Below are 18,819 nucleotides of genomic sequence, written 5' to 3' on the forward strand. Positions count from 1 at the left end.
CAGCAAGGATTTTTATGGCAGATACACCAAGTTCCTAGGCACTTTCAATCGCCATCCGCCTTGGAATGGTGAGGAGGAATTGAAGTGCATTCATGAGTGTTTGCTGAAACCCTTTAATAAGTGGTTGTGTTATTTTGTAACTTTTGTAAGTTTCATGGGTCATCTGCTGTCCTTAGAACACTTCCTGGTAATTTGGTTGAAAAGCAATTTAATAAAAGTCTATGAAGATAGATATTTTAATCTCTGTCTTAAATTTGTTTCATTCAGGCTGCGTTGGAAAGCATTGAATCACAGGAGTAATAATCCAGATCCCTATTGCCCATAACAATGCCAATTCCTATTTGTGGACACAATTCCTTCTTAGCATACAACAACTTTTTATCATGTCACCTTTATGAAGGATCACCCCAGGGCTCTGATTCAACCTCAGCCTCATATGGATAAATAAATCCCATGGGTGGTCTGGGCTGAGGATGACAGTAAATACACAGCTAGGCGTAAACTGCAGTGTCTATTTACACAGACCTTCTACCAAATGCTAAACTCGGGGGTTGGAAATAACATGTACATGGGGAGATAGAGCAGAGATGACATTTAGAAAACTCTACAGGGGGTACAGGAAGGGCAAATGTTTCTGGGCCCCTGGAGTAATGGGGACAAATTCATTATTCCTACTAAGTATCTACCAGTCTTTAGAAACTAAGATATTTCTTTGTCTCTATTTGAAGATGTCTTACTGTTATGGTGATCCAAAGGGGAGGGATTCCTACTAAGTATCTACCAGTCTTTAGAAACTAAGATATTTCTTTGTCTCTATTTGAAGATGTCTTACTGTTATGGTGATCCAAAGGGGAGGGACAAGACCTGTACGAGTACCTTAACCAGGGCACAGAAAAAAGCAGGTCTCCTCCCTGGTAGATATGGTTGTGCAATGAGGCAGGGCTGTGCTAATCACGGAACTTAAATAGACATATTAACAAATTTTTAGGCAGGTAAAGCAGCTTTCTTAAATCTTCTGTATTTGTAGATGTAGCTGTTTGCCTGGAGTACAGCTTTAATCATTTGAGCAATGAGGGTTATGCATTACTATATGGTGCAGCAACCTCTAGTTTGGGAAACCTGTGTCTGTACTTTTGGCACTCCACTTTTAGAGCACTAAATGTGTTAAAGTGCAAACAGATCTTGATCCTTGGCAATCAGGCTTTGAAAAGTGGAGAGGTGTCGCACCATCTAAAGTGATCAGAATCTCCATTCGCTTCAAATCAAATCCCTATGTTTGGAAGCACGATCTGAGGTTCATTCACTATCATTGCCTCTGCATTTGTTATTTTCTAAAAGTACAATCAGGTTCATTTAATTAATGGAATCACCAGTTACAATGTTCAGAAATCTAGGGGTGGTGGCCATAGACAGAAGTGGCAACTTGGTGAGAGGTTATCAGGATATTTGTTTTTAAACACCTCCTTAGTGACCTATGGCTTCGCCAATTACTTGGCCTATGAAAGGGACATTAGGTTAATCATAACTTCATAAATATGCTGATTTCCACACTTTAATAGCAAAAGTGTCGATCTGCAAACAATGGCTATCCTGCTAAAATCTTTTAGATACTTTGCTAAATATGTTAAGCTAAAAAAATGGTGTTGTTTCTACAGAATAAGCGCCACTTTTCTGATGATCTGCAGATCTCCACCTTCATAAAGAGCCTACTTAGTAAAATTAACTTTTTTAAGCAATGATTCTTAACTTGGGATTTTAGGACCTAGTGGAATCCAGCAGCGTTTTCTGGAGAGGGTGGGCACAAGTACACATACTACTCATGCAGCACCCAGGTAGGGATCACCCCACTTCTGGGTTGAAGATGAAGTTTTGAAGGGTGAAGACTATGAAGCTGGATGGACAAGAATCTGATGGACACCTACTCAGGTTTTTGTGACCCAGGAGGAGCTGTTGATGTGTTTCCAGCCTAAAGGTGTCACTAAAAGGCATTTAAGTCCTTGGAAGGAGCTCTTCTATGTGTCCCAGCCAGGCTGGCAGTAAGCAGACCCCTCAGCCCCCCTGCTAGTCCTCCCTTCAGATTCCTTCTCTGTTACTCTCATTAGGCTCAGTCCTACAGACCTGAAGTTTCTGTGCAGTCACTGAACTTTGCTGATGGCTGCTCCCATGCTGCTGCTCCTCTTATGGAGCTCCTTCGCACTGTCCCAGGCTCAGTATGAGCAGTACAGCTTTCGAGGCTTCCCTAGATCCGAAATCCGACCCTTACAGCCCACCTATGGCCAGGCTATGCAGCTCTATGAGGCTCAGTCTTGGAGGGAGGCTACCAAAGCGCTGGAGGCCAGCCTGAGGCTACACCGACTTCTACGGGACAGTGAGGAATTCTGTGGTCAGAGCTGCTCCAAGGAGATCTCCATCCCTGGACTGGAGGAAGAGATGGATGAGCTGGAGGGAAAGCAGGACTGGAAGATGGAGCTAAGGCTGTTTGGAAGGGTCCTATCCAAGGCTGTCTGCCTGAGGAAATGTAAAGCCAGCCTTCCAGTCTTCCAGCAACCGTACCCAGATAAAGAGACCCTCACAGCCTTCCAGAGAAGAGACCCCTACCAGTATCTGCACTACACCTACTTCAAGGTGAGGACACCTATCTGGGCATTGGAGAGCTATGGGGCATTGGTTGTACACAAGACACATTAAAGCAGTCCATACACTAAAAGATCTGATTGTACAAACTCGCTTTGATCTGCTATCAACTATGTAGTGCAATAGCCTCCCTGATAACATACACACTGAATTGATGGTTTAGAGCTGTCTTCATATTACAAATTTTTGGTAAATCCAAATGAGATTGAATACAATGAACAACCTGACTGTATAGTGTATGCTCAGAATAATACTGAACCATCAGGCGTGTACAGCTTATTGGACCGGCTAATGATGCCTTTGGTTCAGTAAATGGTTTTGATATGTTGCATGCTTACATAGGGGTGAAGATGCACACTATTGCAGGGAAAACGCATGTTAAGGCAAAGAATATCAATCGCCTAATCCTGTGTGATCACATGTCCCTTGCGAGCACTGGGGGCTGCTCAATACAGATCAAACTAGCCATACGTTATACAATCTGATTGTACAACCTCTGTATAAACAAGCAATGCAGTTAGTATCAAATCAGGCAGTTGATCTAAAAAGGCTGGTACAATCGGATAGCATTGATTATAGGCAACTTGAGAACGTCACCTCATCTGGCCCAACAAACAAAAAAGCAAAATGGGAGACTTGTCTTACAGTGTATGTGTGAGCAACACACAACACCGAACATTGTATCTGATCATGTTTAGATCAAAACTGAAGTGACATCATAGATGACATCACAACACTTCCTGTTAGTGTGGGGGCTTGGAAGAAGGAAGAAGCAGCACTGCCCTGTGCCTTCCTCCAGTAGTGGTTCACTGTATTATTAATCTAACAGTAACAACATTAAACACTGAATTTGAAAGGGAAATCTATTTTAAACAAGGGCATTACTAATTAATATTGATTGAAATTTCAATGGAACATTGATCAGGAATGAGCTCCCATTGGCTGGTGTTTGTTAGAGAATGACCCCAGCTGAATGTTGGTTGTGCTGGTCAATGGCTGCCTAGTGGTAATCCAGGTAAACTATTAATATTGGAAGGATATTGGTCCATTACCTAGTGGTGAACCATTCAACTAGTGTATGGTCAGCTTCAATATGTTGATGCAAAGCTGCATTGGCTGGATCAGGTTCCCACTGAACAGATTCAGCCACCATGAGGAAACAAAATGTAAATTTAGAATATTATTACAATTTAATAAAATAATTAGAAAACCCCAAACTTACCCAATAATTCCAAGGTCACACCCAATACGTAGGATAATCTTAGTGACGTTTTTGTTTACTACACTCAATCTTATTAAGAATAATATTGAATCCAATCCTTTGAACATGTGTTTTATTGTGTATTAAGCAATACAAGCCTTCTGAACATTTTAGGGGGGACACTTGATCCCCCCCCCCCCCTTCATGTCTACTACATTGATCACTACTGATCTGGAGCTTCTGTAGCAATACCTCCTGCTAGGTGCATCTTATTAAAGGATACAGATCAGCAGGATAATGTGTCCTGATATTAGAAAACAATGTTATCAGGACCTTTACAATTTATTTTTTCAAGTGAACATCTTCAATCCATGTGAGAGATCGGATTGACTACTTTCTAGATGCCTAAATTCTGCTGTCTTGACTGCCACTTTAGGTTGCCCCTTAGCAAACTCAGACGTGTGAGCTGTGAATTTAAAAATGACTTTTTAGGAAGGAGGATGAAAAAGAAATTACACACATTTCATCACAGGTGTATGTTATGGGCTTCTAGTTGTATCCAGACCACACTGTGAGAAAATCCAGACCATGAGAAGATCCAACGTCCACTCAACATGCCTAAATGGTGGCCATGCGTTATAGTGGTTAATTCATTGGGGTAACAGTCAAACGCACATCACCACAATGCATGATAACACAAAACCATGTGTTGTGGTGTGCCCATGCAAAATGAATAGGCTGCCTCACTATAACACATGTTTACGTGTGACACAACGTTTATTAAGGGTTCATTACCATATATGCTTTTTAAGAATGTCTGATATAATGCATACTTCCGCAGATATACTGTAACTAAGTATCCTCCTCGCAGTGTTATTTATTCCTAATGCCACTTCAATGCAGCTTTGAAGTATATTGCACTGAACCACAGGGCAACAATGCATACATAGTGAGTTGCAGTGATTTCTTGAAAATGGTACAGATCCAATTTTAATGTGGAGCATTACAGTGATGTGAATGCATTGGGACACACATGCAGTGTAAATTTGCCTTAACATAATGCACAGGGACAAGTGTGAATGCAGCCTAAAGGAACTGTTCTGAAGTTTGCAAATTACTAAAAATATTGATTATGTTATGGTGGGTTCTCTAGAACACTCTGTGATGTATGTTCTATTGATTCAGAGTAATTATAAAAATTCTAACACAGATGATCAAACTGGCAGACTCAAAATTGATCAAAAGCCCACTTTGGTTTGCAATATTTATTCAAGTTTAATGAGTTAGTTAAAATAAACTAATAATAACTAACTAAAGAAAAAAAAATAATAATGTTGTGTGTGGATCTCAAAAAAAGAGATATCTGATGCCTGTGGCCAGTTACCATCTCAGTCAGTCACTCAATCAGTCCAATCATTGCACTGACACTCTCAAGACATCTTTTGCAATCATGAAATGTTGTAATAGGAATCAAACACAACACAGATGTTATAATAAATAGAATGGTAATAATAATAATTCACAACATAAATATCATAATAAAAAAACTTCTATAAAAATAACAGTCAAAACAAAAATATTTAAATAAATAGAATGGTAATATTAAGTGACAGCAAAAATATTATAATAAAAAAAAAATGTTGTATAATGATAACAGTCACAGCAGATGGTTCACTTCAAAAAAGGAAAATGTTTCCCAAAACATCTGTCCTTAGTTGGTTATTTTTATATAATTTTATTTATTTTGTAAAACCCAAAAAAATGTTAGTGTACCATCAAGTAAAGTGGTTATAAGACTGTCGGTGTCTGGCTTGCTGTCCTTCAATAAATCATTCATTGTATTATGATTGTGGAGTTCATATTTCACAGCTAAGGGGGGAACTGCCACGTCTCCAGACATGAAGTGACTCTGCAAACCCATTCATCTCCCCCGAGCATTCCTTCAGTGTAATTCCCAGATTCAGAAACCTGTGCTAGTCCTCTTTTCCTAATCCATCTGGAAGGCACATGTCTGATTATCATTGTTGGATCAAATTTATGAGAATGTAGAAGTAAAGGAACTGCATTGTTATCTCATTATTTTTTTATTTAAGAATAAAATATATTTACTCAATGTAAATAATTTTTTTAATTTGTTTTAATGATGATAAAACCTTGTTCCAATATAAAATATGTATAAAATAAGTACAAAGGTATAGCCAAATTTTCCAAGTATAGACACTCATACTTTATTGTAGTGATGGACAATGGTGTTGCTTTACTGTTCCTTCTCGCAATGCAAGCCTATGAAAAAAAAAAAAAAAAAGATTTTAACCTTAACATTTTGTTGATGCTGAGAGTCTTAATTTTTTTCATTGAACTGCTTAATAAGAATAACTATTTTTTCCTACTTTAAGGGGTGTATTTTAAGGCTTTTTATATTTGTGGCTTCTTTTATTATTTTTTATATGTGTATTTCATTATTTTTGTGTACTCTTGCTTTACATACAGGCATATTTATCCTATTAATTGATATTTGGCTTTCTAATAATAAGGGTTTATAAAGCCCCAGTACTTGGCACAATAACTGATCCAGGATAGCTAGGAGCTATCTGCACCTTGAAGCTTGCTGCACCTAAAACACTAAACACAATTACATTTTGCCTTGCGTTTCAACATATTTTTGTTTTTTACTAAAACTTCCAAATTTTGTATAAATGAGACTCTAAGGCAGGGGTCATCAAACTTTTTTGGCCACTGGGCCATTTTAGGAGTGGGCAGGAGCACACTAGGCCGGACTCTCTCTCGAGTCCCGCCCCAATGGCTCTGCCCCCCACCAGGAACACCCCCTGCAGGGAATTCCCTCTCCTCCGCAAAGCATACAGAGGAGAGGGAATGTTCCCTATTTACCCCGGCTGGCGTTAACACTTCCACCGCCGGAATTCCCTTCAGGGAGCCACAGCAAGAGGAGGCTCAAGAGCCGCACGTGGCTCTGGCGGCTCTGGTAGTTTGTTCTGGCATTAGGCCAGATTGGCCAGGGGGCGTTAGGCCGAAACAAACTACCGGCTAGGCTGTATCTGGCCTAAAGGCTGGAGTTTGCCGACCTCTTACTGCTTTAAAAAAAGGGATATCTTTTTTTAAAGCAGTAAGTCTGGCATTTAGCTTGGATGCAGAATCAATCACTGTCATTTAAAATACATTCCTCCAGAGAAGACTGCCAAATGTCAGATTCACTGCCCCCTCTTAACCCAAGTAGGTATATATAAATATATATACATGACTGGAGAAGGTAGACTACCATGGGAGAACCTGTGTGATCCAGCAAACCTGGAATGGATTAGGTCAAGAACTGAAAACGTTTGGCAAATATTAGGAAATCCAGAGCTTATGTCTGTGTAGGAGCCTTTCCAGTGCAACAGGGAAGGGTTTAAATCTATCCTACTGAAGTTGAGTTACTGCAGGAGATGTCTTTAATTTAAATCATGCAAAGGTCGACATTTGAGGAAAACAGCGGGCTAATCACTAATGAGAAGGGGATTTGGGTAAGACATAACTAAACATTGGGAGTTCTGTGCCATCAACTATCAGCCCTGAGCCACCAGTTCTGAAATCTGAAATTCTGAAATGGTTGCATGGAAAATCATTTTGAGATGGCTATGACATGGTATGACTCAAATTTCCTAACAAGTTTAAACACACATTGTAAGTACAGAAGTGTAAATACAGAAGTCATTTATGGAAAAGAACACTAAGAGTAATTATTTATCCACTGTGCTTTTACCTGTATTTTACTATTCTAAAAGTTAAAAAGTAAAAAAGAAATATCCTCATCATTTCTTCCTTTTCTTGTAGATCAATGAGCTAGAGAAAGCCGTGTCAGCTGCCCACACATTTTTACAGAAGAACCCTACTCATGAGATGACACTGCGGTACATGAATTATTATAGAACTCTACTGGAAGTGGATGAATTTCTTATAGATTTAGAAGCTCAGCCCTTCGAGGTAAGTGAACTCAGAAATCCATGTGTCCATAAAAGAACAAGCCATCAGGGTTCTGTTGCTTTGACAGTGCAGAACATATAGTGGATATCTCACGGATGACAGCTCCTTTGCTGGACAGTCGGCAAACTTGGTTGGTGGTAAGGTACTTGACCAGGCTATGTTGATGAAGGATGAGTTCACTTAAATGAAAATATCATTTGCTTCTCTCACAATAGTTTGGTTGTTTGTTGTACTTTGAATACTTTGCTCCTGTGAGTTCTTTAGGGTTCCTCTATCTGGCATCATATATTTTATACTGCATTTTAGAACCCAGCATAGTGCTACCCATGTATGACCGAGGACTTCAGTTTAAAATAACATCTATGACCCAAAAAGTCTGCCAATAGGCTTTCCACGGAAGGGAATGAATTGTAGTGAATTTGCATCGAGTACTGTCAACAATGTTGCAGAGTTTGGAACATCTTACAGCTGGTTAGCATGATCAGTGACCAAACTATTCTTGAAAGGTAGCTATTAGCCAACAAAGTAATTAAAAAAGTATATTTTGGACAGGACGTAAGGGGAGATCTTCCTGATTGAAATACAAACAGCGATATTTGTGTGACAAGGTTTAAGCCATTTCGAACTTGAAAGAGCCATTCCTATATCATATGCAGATGGTGAACACTGTTTTATTCATTTGGGACTATAACGGCAAGATCTCCTCACTATAAGTTCAGGCTGTGTTTGCTACCATGATTGGGTTTCAGCCTTTTGCTGGTCTGAGCTCTTCCTGGGTGTTGGCAATGCAAATTCAGCTGGAAGAATGAAACCCTTCTCTAATGGTGTTGGTAACGTTAGGGTCCTTGGGATTGGGATGTTGAGACCAACTCACTCCCCCACCACCCCCCTGGTCCCATTAGTAATTGTTAGGTGGCTTACATTTATTCTTAAATAATTAAATTCAGTATCTGATTACGTTGATCCTGCTGTTTCTGCACAACCTTATTTCATGTACCAAGGTCAGAAACCACTGGAACCTGGCTTATCCAGGTAATGGGTTTCCTTTACCTCTGTAGCTCAAGGAAAAGTCTAAGGTGCCACTGGTGTTTACCCAAGGGATAATGAGTTTGCTGCCAGTATGGTTGTGCCCCTCATCCATAGAATGAGGATCCAAAAAAATCATAAAATAAAAAAATTGCATAAAACTTCCAAGAGAAAGCCCCCTGCTTCTATCAGGGCTAAGGGCTCTTGAGAAGAGTAGTGGGGCAGCGTGCTGTGATAATTTTAGAAAGCTATGTACACCATCCCATCAGCTCCTACCACCAAGATTGTATAGAGAAGGGCAGAGACATTTGATGGCTAAAAGAGTTATGTAATGAATTTGGAAATTAGCATGTTAATACGAAGAAAAAAAAAGGACAAGCATAGAAAATAAAAGGGCATTAAGCTTTAAAATAGAAAAGTTTTTGCAGAATATACACTTTCAACAAGCCTATAAATAATAAATAATTGTGACCGTCCGCAGAGCATATTTGTTAAGGCTGTAAAGTCGTACAACGCTGGAGACTTCAGACGCAGCACTGAAGAGATGGAGCAGGCATTGCCTTCGTATTACAAAGCATACAACAACTGTCTAACAGGCTGTGAAGGCGTTTATGAAATGAAAGAGTTTAAAGACTTCTATCCAGCCGTTGCAGGTAATTTGCTTTTTTTAGTTTTCACATCACTGCTCAATGTATATGGGTGCAGTCTACCTAATATGTGAGTGCTTTGAGCTTGCTGGAGGCCTGTTCTGAAGTATGAGGGTCTTTCTTGGTTCTCCAGCTTGCCTCTGCCTGTTGCCTGCCACAGGCTATGCTATTTGCTCCAGTGAAGTTGCCTTTTGTGACAATTCCAGCTTCAGCAGAACTAAGGTCACAACCTAGGGTGTGTGAGGTATTACTATTCACAAAATACCTTGGTCATACCTATTACGTCTTTTTTACCACAATCCACCATAATGGAGAAGTCTTGCTATTCATTTTGAGTAGATAAAAACAATTCTAGACATTTAATTTTTTTACAACACAAGGCAATATCTGATGTTCAGTAGATCATACCATCCAAGCTCCTACGCAAGACTGTTGGATGGTAAAACACATGCACTTGCTTGGTATAGTCCTATCCCCTTCTAGCCAATGTCTATGTTGACCAAGCTTTTCAGTCTCAAGCCACAACTCCTTACTGTAAAACTGAATACTATGGATCTAATTATCTGTCACTGGTGATTCTGTATCATCCAGCAAACCTGGAATGTATCTGGTCCAGGATTTAAAACATTTGCTAAATAATAGAAAATTATTTTATTTAATCCATTTCAGATATTTGCGGAACACCAAGGTCCACCCATAATAGTCTTCTTTATCTTCTATCTTCTCTAGTCTTGAAGAGCTTTAATAAACCAGGCCCTAAAACTCATCGCTGGATTGACTTCTCAAAGTCTGCTGGGACTACTGACTTCACATCCAGTAGATCTTATAGGGATTTTTAATGATTACACAAGGGAGGCTTTTATAGTTAAATACCATGCTGAACATACGTCAAATGCTCATATAATCCCATTGGTTTTTGATTGTTGGTTTTATAAAACCTTAATATGTGTTTTTTCTTTGCTGTTATTCCCATATCAGATCATTTAACTGATGTCTTGGAATGCAAAGTGCAGTGCGAGTCCAACCTAACTCCTAACGTTGGAGGATATTTGGTTCAGAAGTTTGTGGCCACCATGTACCACTATCTGCAATTTGCATATTACAAATGTAAGTAATGACCAACAAATGACTATGGGAAAGGCTAAAGTTGGCCAGTGATGGAAGATGAAGGGCAGTCACTAGTGGTCAACTGCTAGATGATATGCTCAATGTTTCTTCCTCTGGTGGCTATACAAGGGGAACAATAATGATTGACCAGGTGGGGAAAGGGTAGAGAAACCTAAGCCTAGAATTGAGCTTTAACATTTAGCAAATTTAACAAGGTGGCTTTTATTTCTTAAGAGGATCTTGAGGCTGACAGGGAGAATATCAAAGGGAGTATTCTTTTATTCAAGGTCTTATATAACCCTTGGCTGGCAAATCAGTTGTTTTTTTTCTCTGGTTCTGGGCAGAAAAACAGCACTAGTATTACTAAGCTAGTACTAAACCATGTGCTATAAAATGTATTTCTAACTATAACATGAATTTCTAATGTGAATAACGTGAACTTTAGGATTTCACAAGAATGCAGTTTTCATGCTTAGACCGCTCAATTTTGTTTCATAGTGAATGACGTTAGGAATGCCGTCCAGTGCGTGTCCAGCTACATGTTGTTTGATCCTTCAGATACAGTCATGCAACAAAACCTGGCTTATTACAAGTTCTACAAGGAGAAATGGGACCTTGAAGACTCAGATTTCAACCCCAGAGAGGTAACACACAGTTAATAATCTACATTTTTATATGCTTGATTTCAATGTTTTCTTACTGTTTTAATTTAGTTTATAAATACCCTAGAAGGATCTGCAATTAATTTATATCAATAGCTATTTAAAAAAAGATATTCAGTTCACATGGATTTAGTCCTAATAGATAATTTTATTTATACACTTGCATTGTGAGTAGGAGCATAAAGGTATAGTATACATAAGTCAGTGGTTTAGTTAACTTATGCATGAAGTTTGGTTTTAAAAAAACAAAAATAAAATGTAGGCAATCTGTAGGTTGCTGTTGCATGCCTCTCCTTCTAAAACTGCTATGGTCACCTACGGCAGATCACCAGTAGCCCTTTCTATATTTCTCACAATATAGATTCACTTTAATATCTTGCATCTGACTTTAAAACCAAGAAAACATTACTGTCTAGGACAGTGGTCGCCAACCGGTGGTCCACAAGAAAATTTTGGTGGTTAGCAGCACTGTCCCCTGTATGGACACAACCTGCCCACTCTCCCATCGCAGGCTCAGACTGCTTGCTAAACATCCTGGGGGGATAGTAGCGCAGGGCTGTGGACACAAACTTTTGTACCTGCTACTGTCCCCCAGAATTTAGCCAGCAGGTCTGAGCCTGTGATGGGAGACTGGGCAGGTTCCAGCATCATGACCTCCCTCTGGGGAACCTTCCCGAAAGGTTGGTGACCATTGGTGTGGGAGATGTGTTGATATCTCACACTTCACTGACCATGATTCCAATGATAGGTGTACTTTTAATACATTTTTTAATTTACTGCTGCTCTATGTCTTATTAAAGACGTACAGATATGGTATTTAAATTGAGAAAGAATTAAGTGACTTTTCAGTTGTAAAACTAGGTTTTTTTAATATTCATAATTTCGGATGCTATTTGTCTTCACTACAGGAAGCCACTCGGTATCAGAACCAGACACTGCGCCACAAAGAGCTACTGCAGTTTGCTCAAGATTTTCTCCGTCGGGATGATGATGAGGTAAAAGCTGAAAATTAGCTTTCCAAAGTAATGGGTTCACTTGATAGGCCACCCACACTTTGCCATTTGAGGATTTTAAACACTTGGGACATCTGGGTATGGGGTTCATGTGACCCTCTCCGCTACTTTTTGGTATTGGATACCAGAGTGGTCAATAACCACACGAGATTCTATGTGGGGGTGAAGAAGAAAGGTCAACAACCCTGTGTAAGTTCTGACAAAGACCAACACCAAGGCCTTTCTACTCAGGGTGACATGGGGGGGTGGTTAAATGGTAAGTATTAAAAGCTAATGAGGCACCTTATCATGTGCACCCTAACGTTTCCCTAATTGGCATCTTCCAGATTGTCCTATGTACTATGAGTACCATAGCTAAATAATGTAGGCACCAAGGTTGGTAAAGTGGTGAGAGAGCTTGACTGACCTTGGTGTACATGGAGCTTGATATTTAAAGCCCTGCAGTCATGCTTTTTCAGCAATACAGTATATATTACTCATTTAGTCATATGAAAATATATACAGAACCCTATGGGGTCCATTTATATAGCAGTAAATCCGACATTGCTTTAAACATTACCTAGTGGGCAATCAATTACTACCATAAAAACACATGGACCTTGGAGATTCTCTATTAGAAAATGTTTTAGGGAATGCCTGGTTCACTGCATTAAACAGACCCCTATATGTTCTCCACATGCAATATAAAATATAGGTGATAAAAATGTGTGTGCCATAATTTCTGGTTGAGAAAGTCCAACAGCAAAACCAAGCATGCCAAATAATATACCTTTATAATGCATCTGTTACGATGTGATTATTATTTGTTTGTTGTTTATATTGCTGGCTTTTATATTGTTGGCTTTGGGTTTATGACAAGCCATCATTTTTGTCATTTTTATCACTGAATGGACAGGTTGGTGTCATCCTTGTAACAGTTACGAAGTTTGGTGCTCTTGATGTTTTATTGTCTTCTCTTCATTTACAGTACCATTAATAGCTCAGCCTTTACTCATAATTACTGTATATAATTTGCTGGTTCACAAAGGCCAGAGTGTCAGGCTAGAGTGGGTGGCTTTTCTGGGAAAGCAATAGTTTCATTATGAGTATTTCTCATAACTCACACTGTCACTGTGTCTATTGTAAAAGTAGGAGGATATTGTCCAAATATCGTAAAACAGCTGTGACACCATTGAATGGACAACACCAGACAACAGAAGATAGAGTATGGGGTATATGTCCAAGTTCTCCATATCTTTTGCTTGCCTACCTTTTTGTATTCATGAGCATTTAGGGGGTGACATCATATCATATGCAAGGGAAGGGAATAATATCTACCTGCCATCATTTCTTAGGAAGTTTGGTCTTGGAAGTTTTGGGTCTTACTACCCAATGTTGTGTGTTCCAGGTTCTGCTGTTAAAATTTACCCAATAGCAAAAAGCTAAAGGAGTGTAAACCTCTTATAATGGCTGCTCTGGTGGGTTTGGAATCCATTAATAAACCCCAAAACTTTTAGGTAATCCAAGTCTATCGTATGTACCAAAAAGGTAAATATCAGATAATATGGACCAACTCTTAAAAGGGGGCACTTGGTAGGCTTTTCTAATTCCCTCCAAACAAAACCCCATGCCAGGTGTGTATGGTGTACTGAACTGGTTAGTAGGTATGAAGGCAATCCATGGGTATTGCGTGGTAGTAGCTCTTCACTCTTTTTTTTGTCTTAGCATTCCAGAATATAGTGCCTGTGTGAACATAGCCCAGAAAGACCAAGGATTATGTACCAATTCATATCATATTTGTACAGTAGGGATAAGGTCAGGACTCTTTGGAGACCACTTGAGTTCCTCCACCTAACGTCATCAAACAATATCTTTTATAGATAAAACTTTGTTTTATTCTTTTGGAAGGTACTCCACAACATTTTGTGTGTATCGTGTATTTTTAAGTTCTTGTCCTAGCATTTAGAACTTGGTCATTGTGTGTTGTTGACATAGTTACAGCTGCTGTTTTTACAGTCAGGAGACCAAGAATAGAAGCTTATCGGAGACAATTAACTTGACCTTATCCGTTTCAGATAATACTACATATTTTCTTGTCACTATGGATGACAATATAGTGACTTATTTGTTTATTATAGTCTGGTTGACCAAAAGTCCAATGTCTCCACTCTCTTTCTTGAGACTGAAATATATTACAATATCTTGAAATCTAAATATGGTCCCCTAACATATCCGCTTGCATGGAGAAAACAATGCTTATTGATGTCTGGTCTGCTAAATAATCACACAGTTTCATATATTATATTATTTGCATTGTTGAATCCTGCAGCATTTTTTCCAGTGTTATATTTTGCTTCTAACGTTGGTTAGATCAGGAAAGACTTAGAACCTCTTTTAGGTTACTATTGCTGTGTATGTAAGCTCTTCGGGGCTCCTCCTGTGTCACTGTCTGAATCTGTTTGTCATTTGCAACCCCTATTTATTTGTACAGCGCTGTGTAATATGGTGGAGCTATATAAATCCTGTTTAATTTTATTATTAATAATAATATTAATAATACTATGTCCCAGAGGAAACATCAGCTATATTTGTCTGCAAAGAGCTGACTTACTTCTCAAAAGCCATGACCCTACTATCTCCAGCGTTGGATTATGGTCCCATTTCGGCTTATAGAAAGCTGAAAAGGATTCATAACCCAAGGATGCACACACCTATGATAGGGGGCTAGGGGTAGGCTATGGGTTTGGGATTTCTTTTTAATAATTTTGTCTTGATAATGAAGGCTGTTTTAGAACCCTTCCAAGTCCCATGAAGCATTACCTATAGCAGTCTGTGTTTACAGCTGCCAAAGCAATCCCCCATTATTCTGCTTATGTTTTATTGAACTGTCCAAGCAGTGGTACTTTTATGAACTTTGATTTTGCCAAGAAACATTAAGATGCTTTATATTGTGCAGGACCTTTGTAAATGGTGTCTACCTGATGCCCCACCACCCTCTTTCTCAGTAATAGTTCCCTAGGATGCTTATTGTACAGAGCATTGATCTAATTGTGTACATTTATATATTACAGATTGAAGTGGGAGCAGTCCAGGACACAGAACCAGCCCCATCTGATGCAGAATTTGAAGGAGATGGGGATTATGAGGAAGGGATTTATGCTGAGTGGTGGACAGAACCAAAGTCAAAAGGAGATGTGGCTGACAAAGTAAACTAAAACTTTGGGTCTACACATGAACTTATATGATCAACACCAAAAATGACACAAGGAGCCCAGTGTTGATCATAAGGAAATACTCTTCTTGAAATCAGAAACATTCCATAAACTGTTGTGAAAAAATCATGAATACAATGGAAAAATAATGGTTCTATATATAATTCTGATGCGTAAAAGGGACTTTTTTTTCTGCTTATCCTGATTAACAAGTGATAGGCCTGGCCATCCATGGTCAAGTCTCATTTCCCCAAGACACGTTCTGAAGTTTTTCTTGGTTTTTAGGGGATCCACCAAACACTCTAATGTTCTATGCCATAATAAACACTTTTTCATGTCTGAAAATGCTTGTTATTGGGAGCCAAGTGCCACAAATCCTGATTGGCGAAAGAGATACCTGATTTTCTTTCATTGTAGTATTGATTAGGTCATGCAAGGCCACATGAAGCAATTTTCAAACATTTTCAAAGGGATGCAAAATTAACCATTCAAGACAGCAAGTTATTCCAACACCTGCTTATGGGTTTAAAATGTGGGCATTTAAATATGTATATGCCAATCAGGTCTGTCTACTTATCTGGAAAAACTTTGATACTTCCTGATGGCACAAGGTTTCCCATACTGGGATCCTCCTGCTGGGTATCCCCCCATACCCATTTAATTGGAGGGAACTTCTGCATTCCAGACTATTCAAAGAATAATAAAAGAAATTGCAAAATAAAATGATCTTGTAACTCTTCTATTTTACCCTTCAGAACTCCTTGCTTCTTGCTGACATAAGGTTTTAATAATATGGTTGTTTTTTAGTTGTAAAGTCAGATAAAAAAAAAACTAAAACAAGAACCTAAAAAATATGAATAACACAAAATTGGATCTTCTCACAGCAACATTGATGGAAAATGTTCCAGGTCCATATGTTTACAATGGCGGGGATCTTTACCTGACAACATGGTGAACGAATGTAAGATTCACTGCTTCTTAAATAGAGATGTTAATTTGATTTCAAAAACCAATTTTAAAATTCACAACATTTAATCCTTCCATGAAGCTCATTGTTCTATTTCTTCCGTTAACTTTTTTCCTAATTCTCAAATTCTTTTCTGTGCATATAATAGAGACTGCCGGTAGCTTTGCCTATGCTTGTTAAGCATAGGTTATCAATAAGTCCATTTGAATAATGACATTTAGTCTTGGAGTGCATGCATGTGGACAAGAAGTGACTGCAAAGAAGCCGGTGAAGATTTGCATCATTGAGCTGCAAAAAGATGATGAAATATACCATTAAAAGCAATTTGTTCTCTAACTTGCATGTTTATCCAAACTTCTACAGTAGCTTCTGATTCACTGGGTTGGAACAAGTATGCAGATTGAAAATTCTGATTTAAAACTTTTGCAAACTCCAGGAAGTAATTCCTGATAGTGGCCACTAGGTGGCGCTATTGCACAGGTTCCCCTGTATGCACAGCTTTGTACAGGACACAACTGTGCAATGCATGCTGCCTTGTCAATGCAATGGCTTCATTGAGTTTAAATCATATTTAGGATTTATATAAGTAAATTTTCCCTCAACTTTCAGTCCTTTGTTGCTCTTACTATCATGAAGAAATAATATATTCACCAAATAATTAAATCCTAAATCCTGCAATATAATTAATGTAAAGTGTAATAGAAAATATACCTAGCTCTAAAGGTACAGTATCCCCTGTATTACTTAGGGCATATATTTTTTCTATATCAAAACTGCAGAAAATAAGGGAAAGTTAAACTGATAAAACATTCTTTAAAAAAGGTTAAATTCAGCCAAGAAATACGTGGCATGCAAAATATCTGGCACGTCAACGCTTGTAAATACATCACCTCTATGCAGAAACTTGTGTGAGTTTTCATTTTAACAGAGGTGAAGAAGTAATGAAGCCCACTTCAAATTCATTTATAAACAATTGAAGGGGAACACTGATTCCTGGTAAAAAAAACAGATCCTTGGGGGTGTCAAGATGGACATTTCTGCCAATCAGCAGGGGGGGGGAGGAGAGGAGCAAGGACAAAAGTTTTATAGGTTGATCTCACTGATGTTTAGGCCTTTTTTGGATTTTATAGAGGCTTCAGTGGGTCTTTTATTGCAGCTTAGTAACATGGTTGCTGTGATAAGTCATAAAGCAGACAGCAATAATTGTGTATTTATTACAAAATGAATCACATGATTACCGCTTATCACTTTCAGACTCATTGTCATTGTATTCACTGGCTTCCTACGCCTAGTAGTGAAATACAGGTAAAGACGCCAGTCAGCAGTGAAGTTTCTCTGTGAATCCGTCATCTTGTAGTCATAACAGAATCCTGACACAGACACAAAACATGGAAAGATTGAGATGATAATGAGTGAGTACAGGTTTGGGTGCTTTTGCTTTTGAATTCAGGAATAAAGAAGAAGTCATAATTGAAAAAAAAGAATGGTTGGTTGTGAAAAACAACAATTAGAGGACAACCCAGCCCATGGCCCCAAAGCTTGGACTCTAATCCACGAAAGTTTGTAGTATCCTTCTACAATCTATGGCCAAAAAATTAGATGGCCGTTTTTTGATTCTCTTTGCCTATCCTATGGATATAGTACCTGTTGATTTCCCTCTTACTTTGACAGGGTACCAACTCTTTTTGTTCACCTTTGTTGACCTTCGGGCAATTTAGACTTTAAAGTGGACCTTCAACTCATATAGAAGGTGCGATAGGGCTGGCTAGACTCCGTTTTTAAATCACCTAATATTTGTAAAATGTACCTGTTAAAGCTAGAGTTGGACTTATCCATACCTTACCCTGGTATTTCACCCAGTGTCCAGGAGAAGATCACATCATTTGCCTTCTCATGTAAACTCAAAGCTGGAGAACATTGGCAGGTAAAACCAACAGCGGGCCCCTGTGCAGAACTAACCTGGGGCTCCCTTATCGAACTGACTTAGAGCCTCTGTTGGCTGAGAAGGATCTGGGGCCGTCATGAAGCGGCACACCTTGCACTTCAGCATGTCTGCCCCAGCTGGAGAACTTCCACAAGAATGGATTGGAGCAGCAGTCACCAAGTGGTGATTCGCAAGAAAATTTTGGTGGTCAGAAGGACCACCTTCTTGGAGGGGGGGCGCACCGGCCAAAGCCGCGGACCACGTCTTCCGTATGGATTGCAGGCTCAGACCTGCAATGGGAGAGTGGGCGGGTTCTGGCATTATGACGTCACTATGAGGGAAGGTTCTTCCCCTTTGAGTGGCACACGGCTACCTGTGCATGCACAGTTCAGGGCCCATAAGTTTAGTGGTCCGTTGGTCTGAAAAGGGTGGCCAACACTGGACCGGAGCATCTTCTCAGTCCACC

At 39.1% G+C, this 18,819-nt stretch overlaps 1 protein-coding gene and 1 long non-coding RNA gene across 2 annotated transcripts in view; one reads left to right on the forward strand and one right to left on the reverse strand.

Annotated features, from left to right (window-relative positions):
• The first annotated feature begins 1,784 nt into the window (after positions 1-1,784).
• Positions 1,785-16,179, forward strand: P3H4 (prolyl 3-hydroxylase family member 4 (inactive)). Its single transcript, XM_072414761.1, has 7 exons — positions 1,785-2,625; positions 7,667-7,816; positions 9,324-9,495; positions 10,468-10,596; positions 11,095-11,240; positions 12,167-12,253; positions 15,322-16,179. The coding sequence occupies exons 1-7, from the start codon at positions 2,152-2,154 to the stop codon at positions 15,463-15,465; spliced, it is 1,302 nt and encodes a 433-aa protein (XP_072270862.1). The 5' UTR covers positions 1,785-2,151; the 3' UTR covers positions 15,466-16,179.
• Positions 4,829-18,819, reverse strand: part of LOC140333231 (uncharacterized) — a 34,700-nt gene continuing 20,709 nt past the window's right edge. The window contains exon 3 of the long non-coding RNA XR_011921305.1: positions 4,829-6,118. This is a non-coding gene — a long non-coding RNA (uncharacterized lncRNA). The remainder of the gene's footprint in view (positions 6,119-18,819) is intronic.

The sequence above is a fragment of the Pyxicephalus adspersus genome, chromosome 6 (genome assembly GCF_032062135.1).
Source record: "Pyxicephalus adspersus chromosome 6, UCB_Pads_2.0, whole genome shotgun sequence".
Lineage (NCBI taxonomy): Eukaryota > Metazoa > Chordata > Amphibia > Anura > Pyxicephalidae > Pyxicephalus > Pyxicephalus adspersus.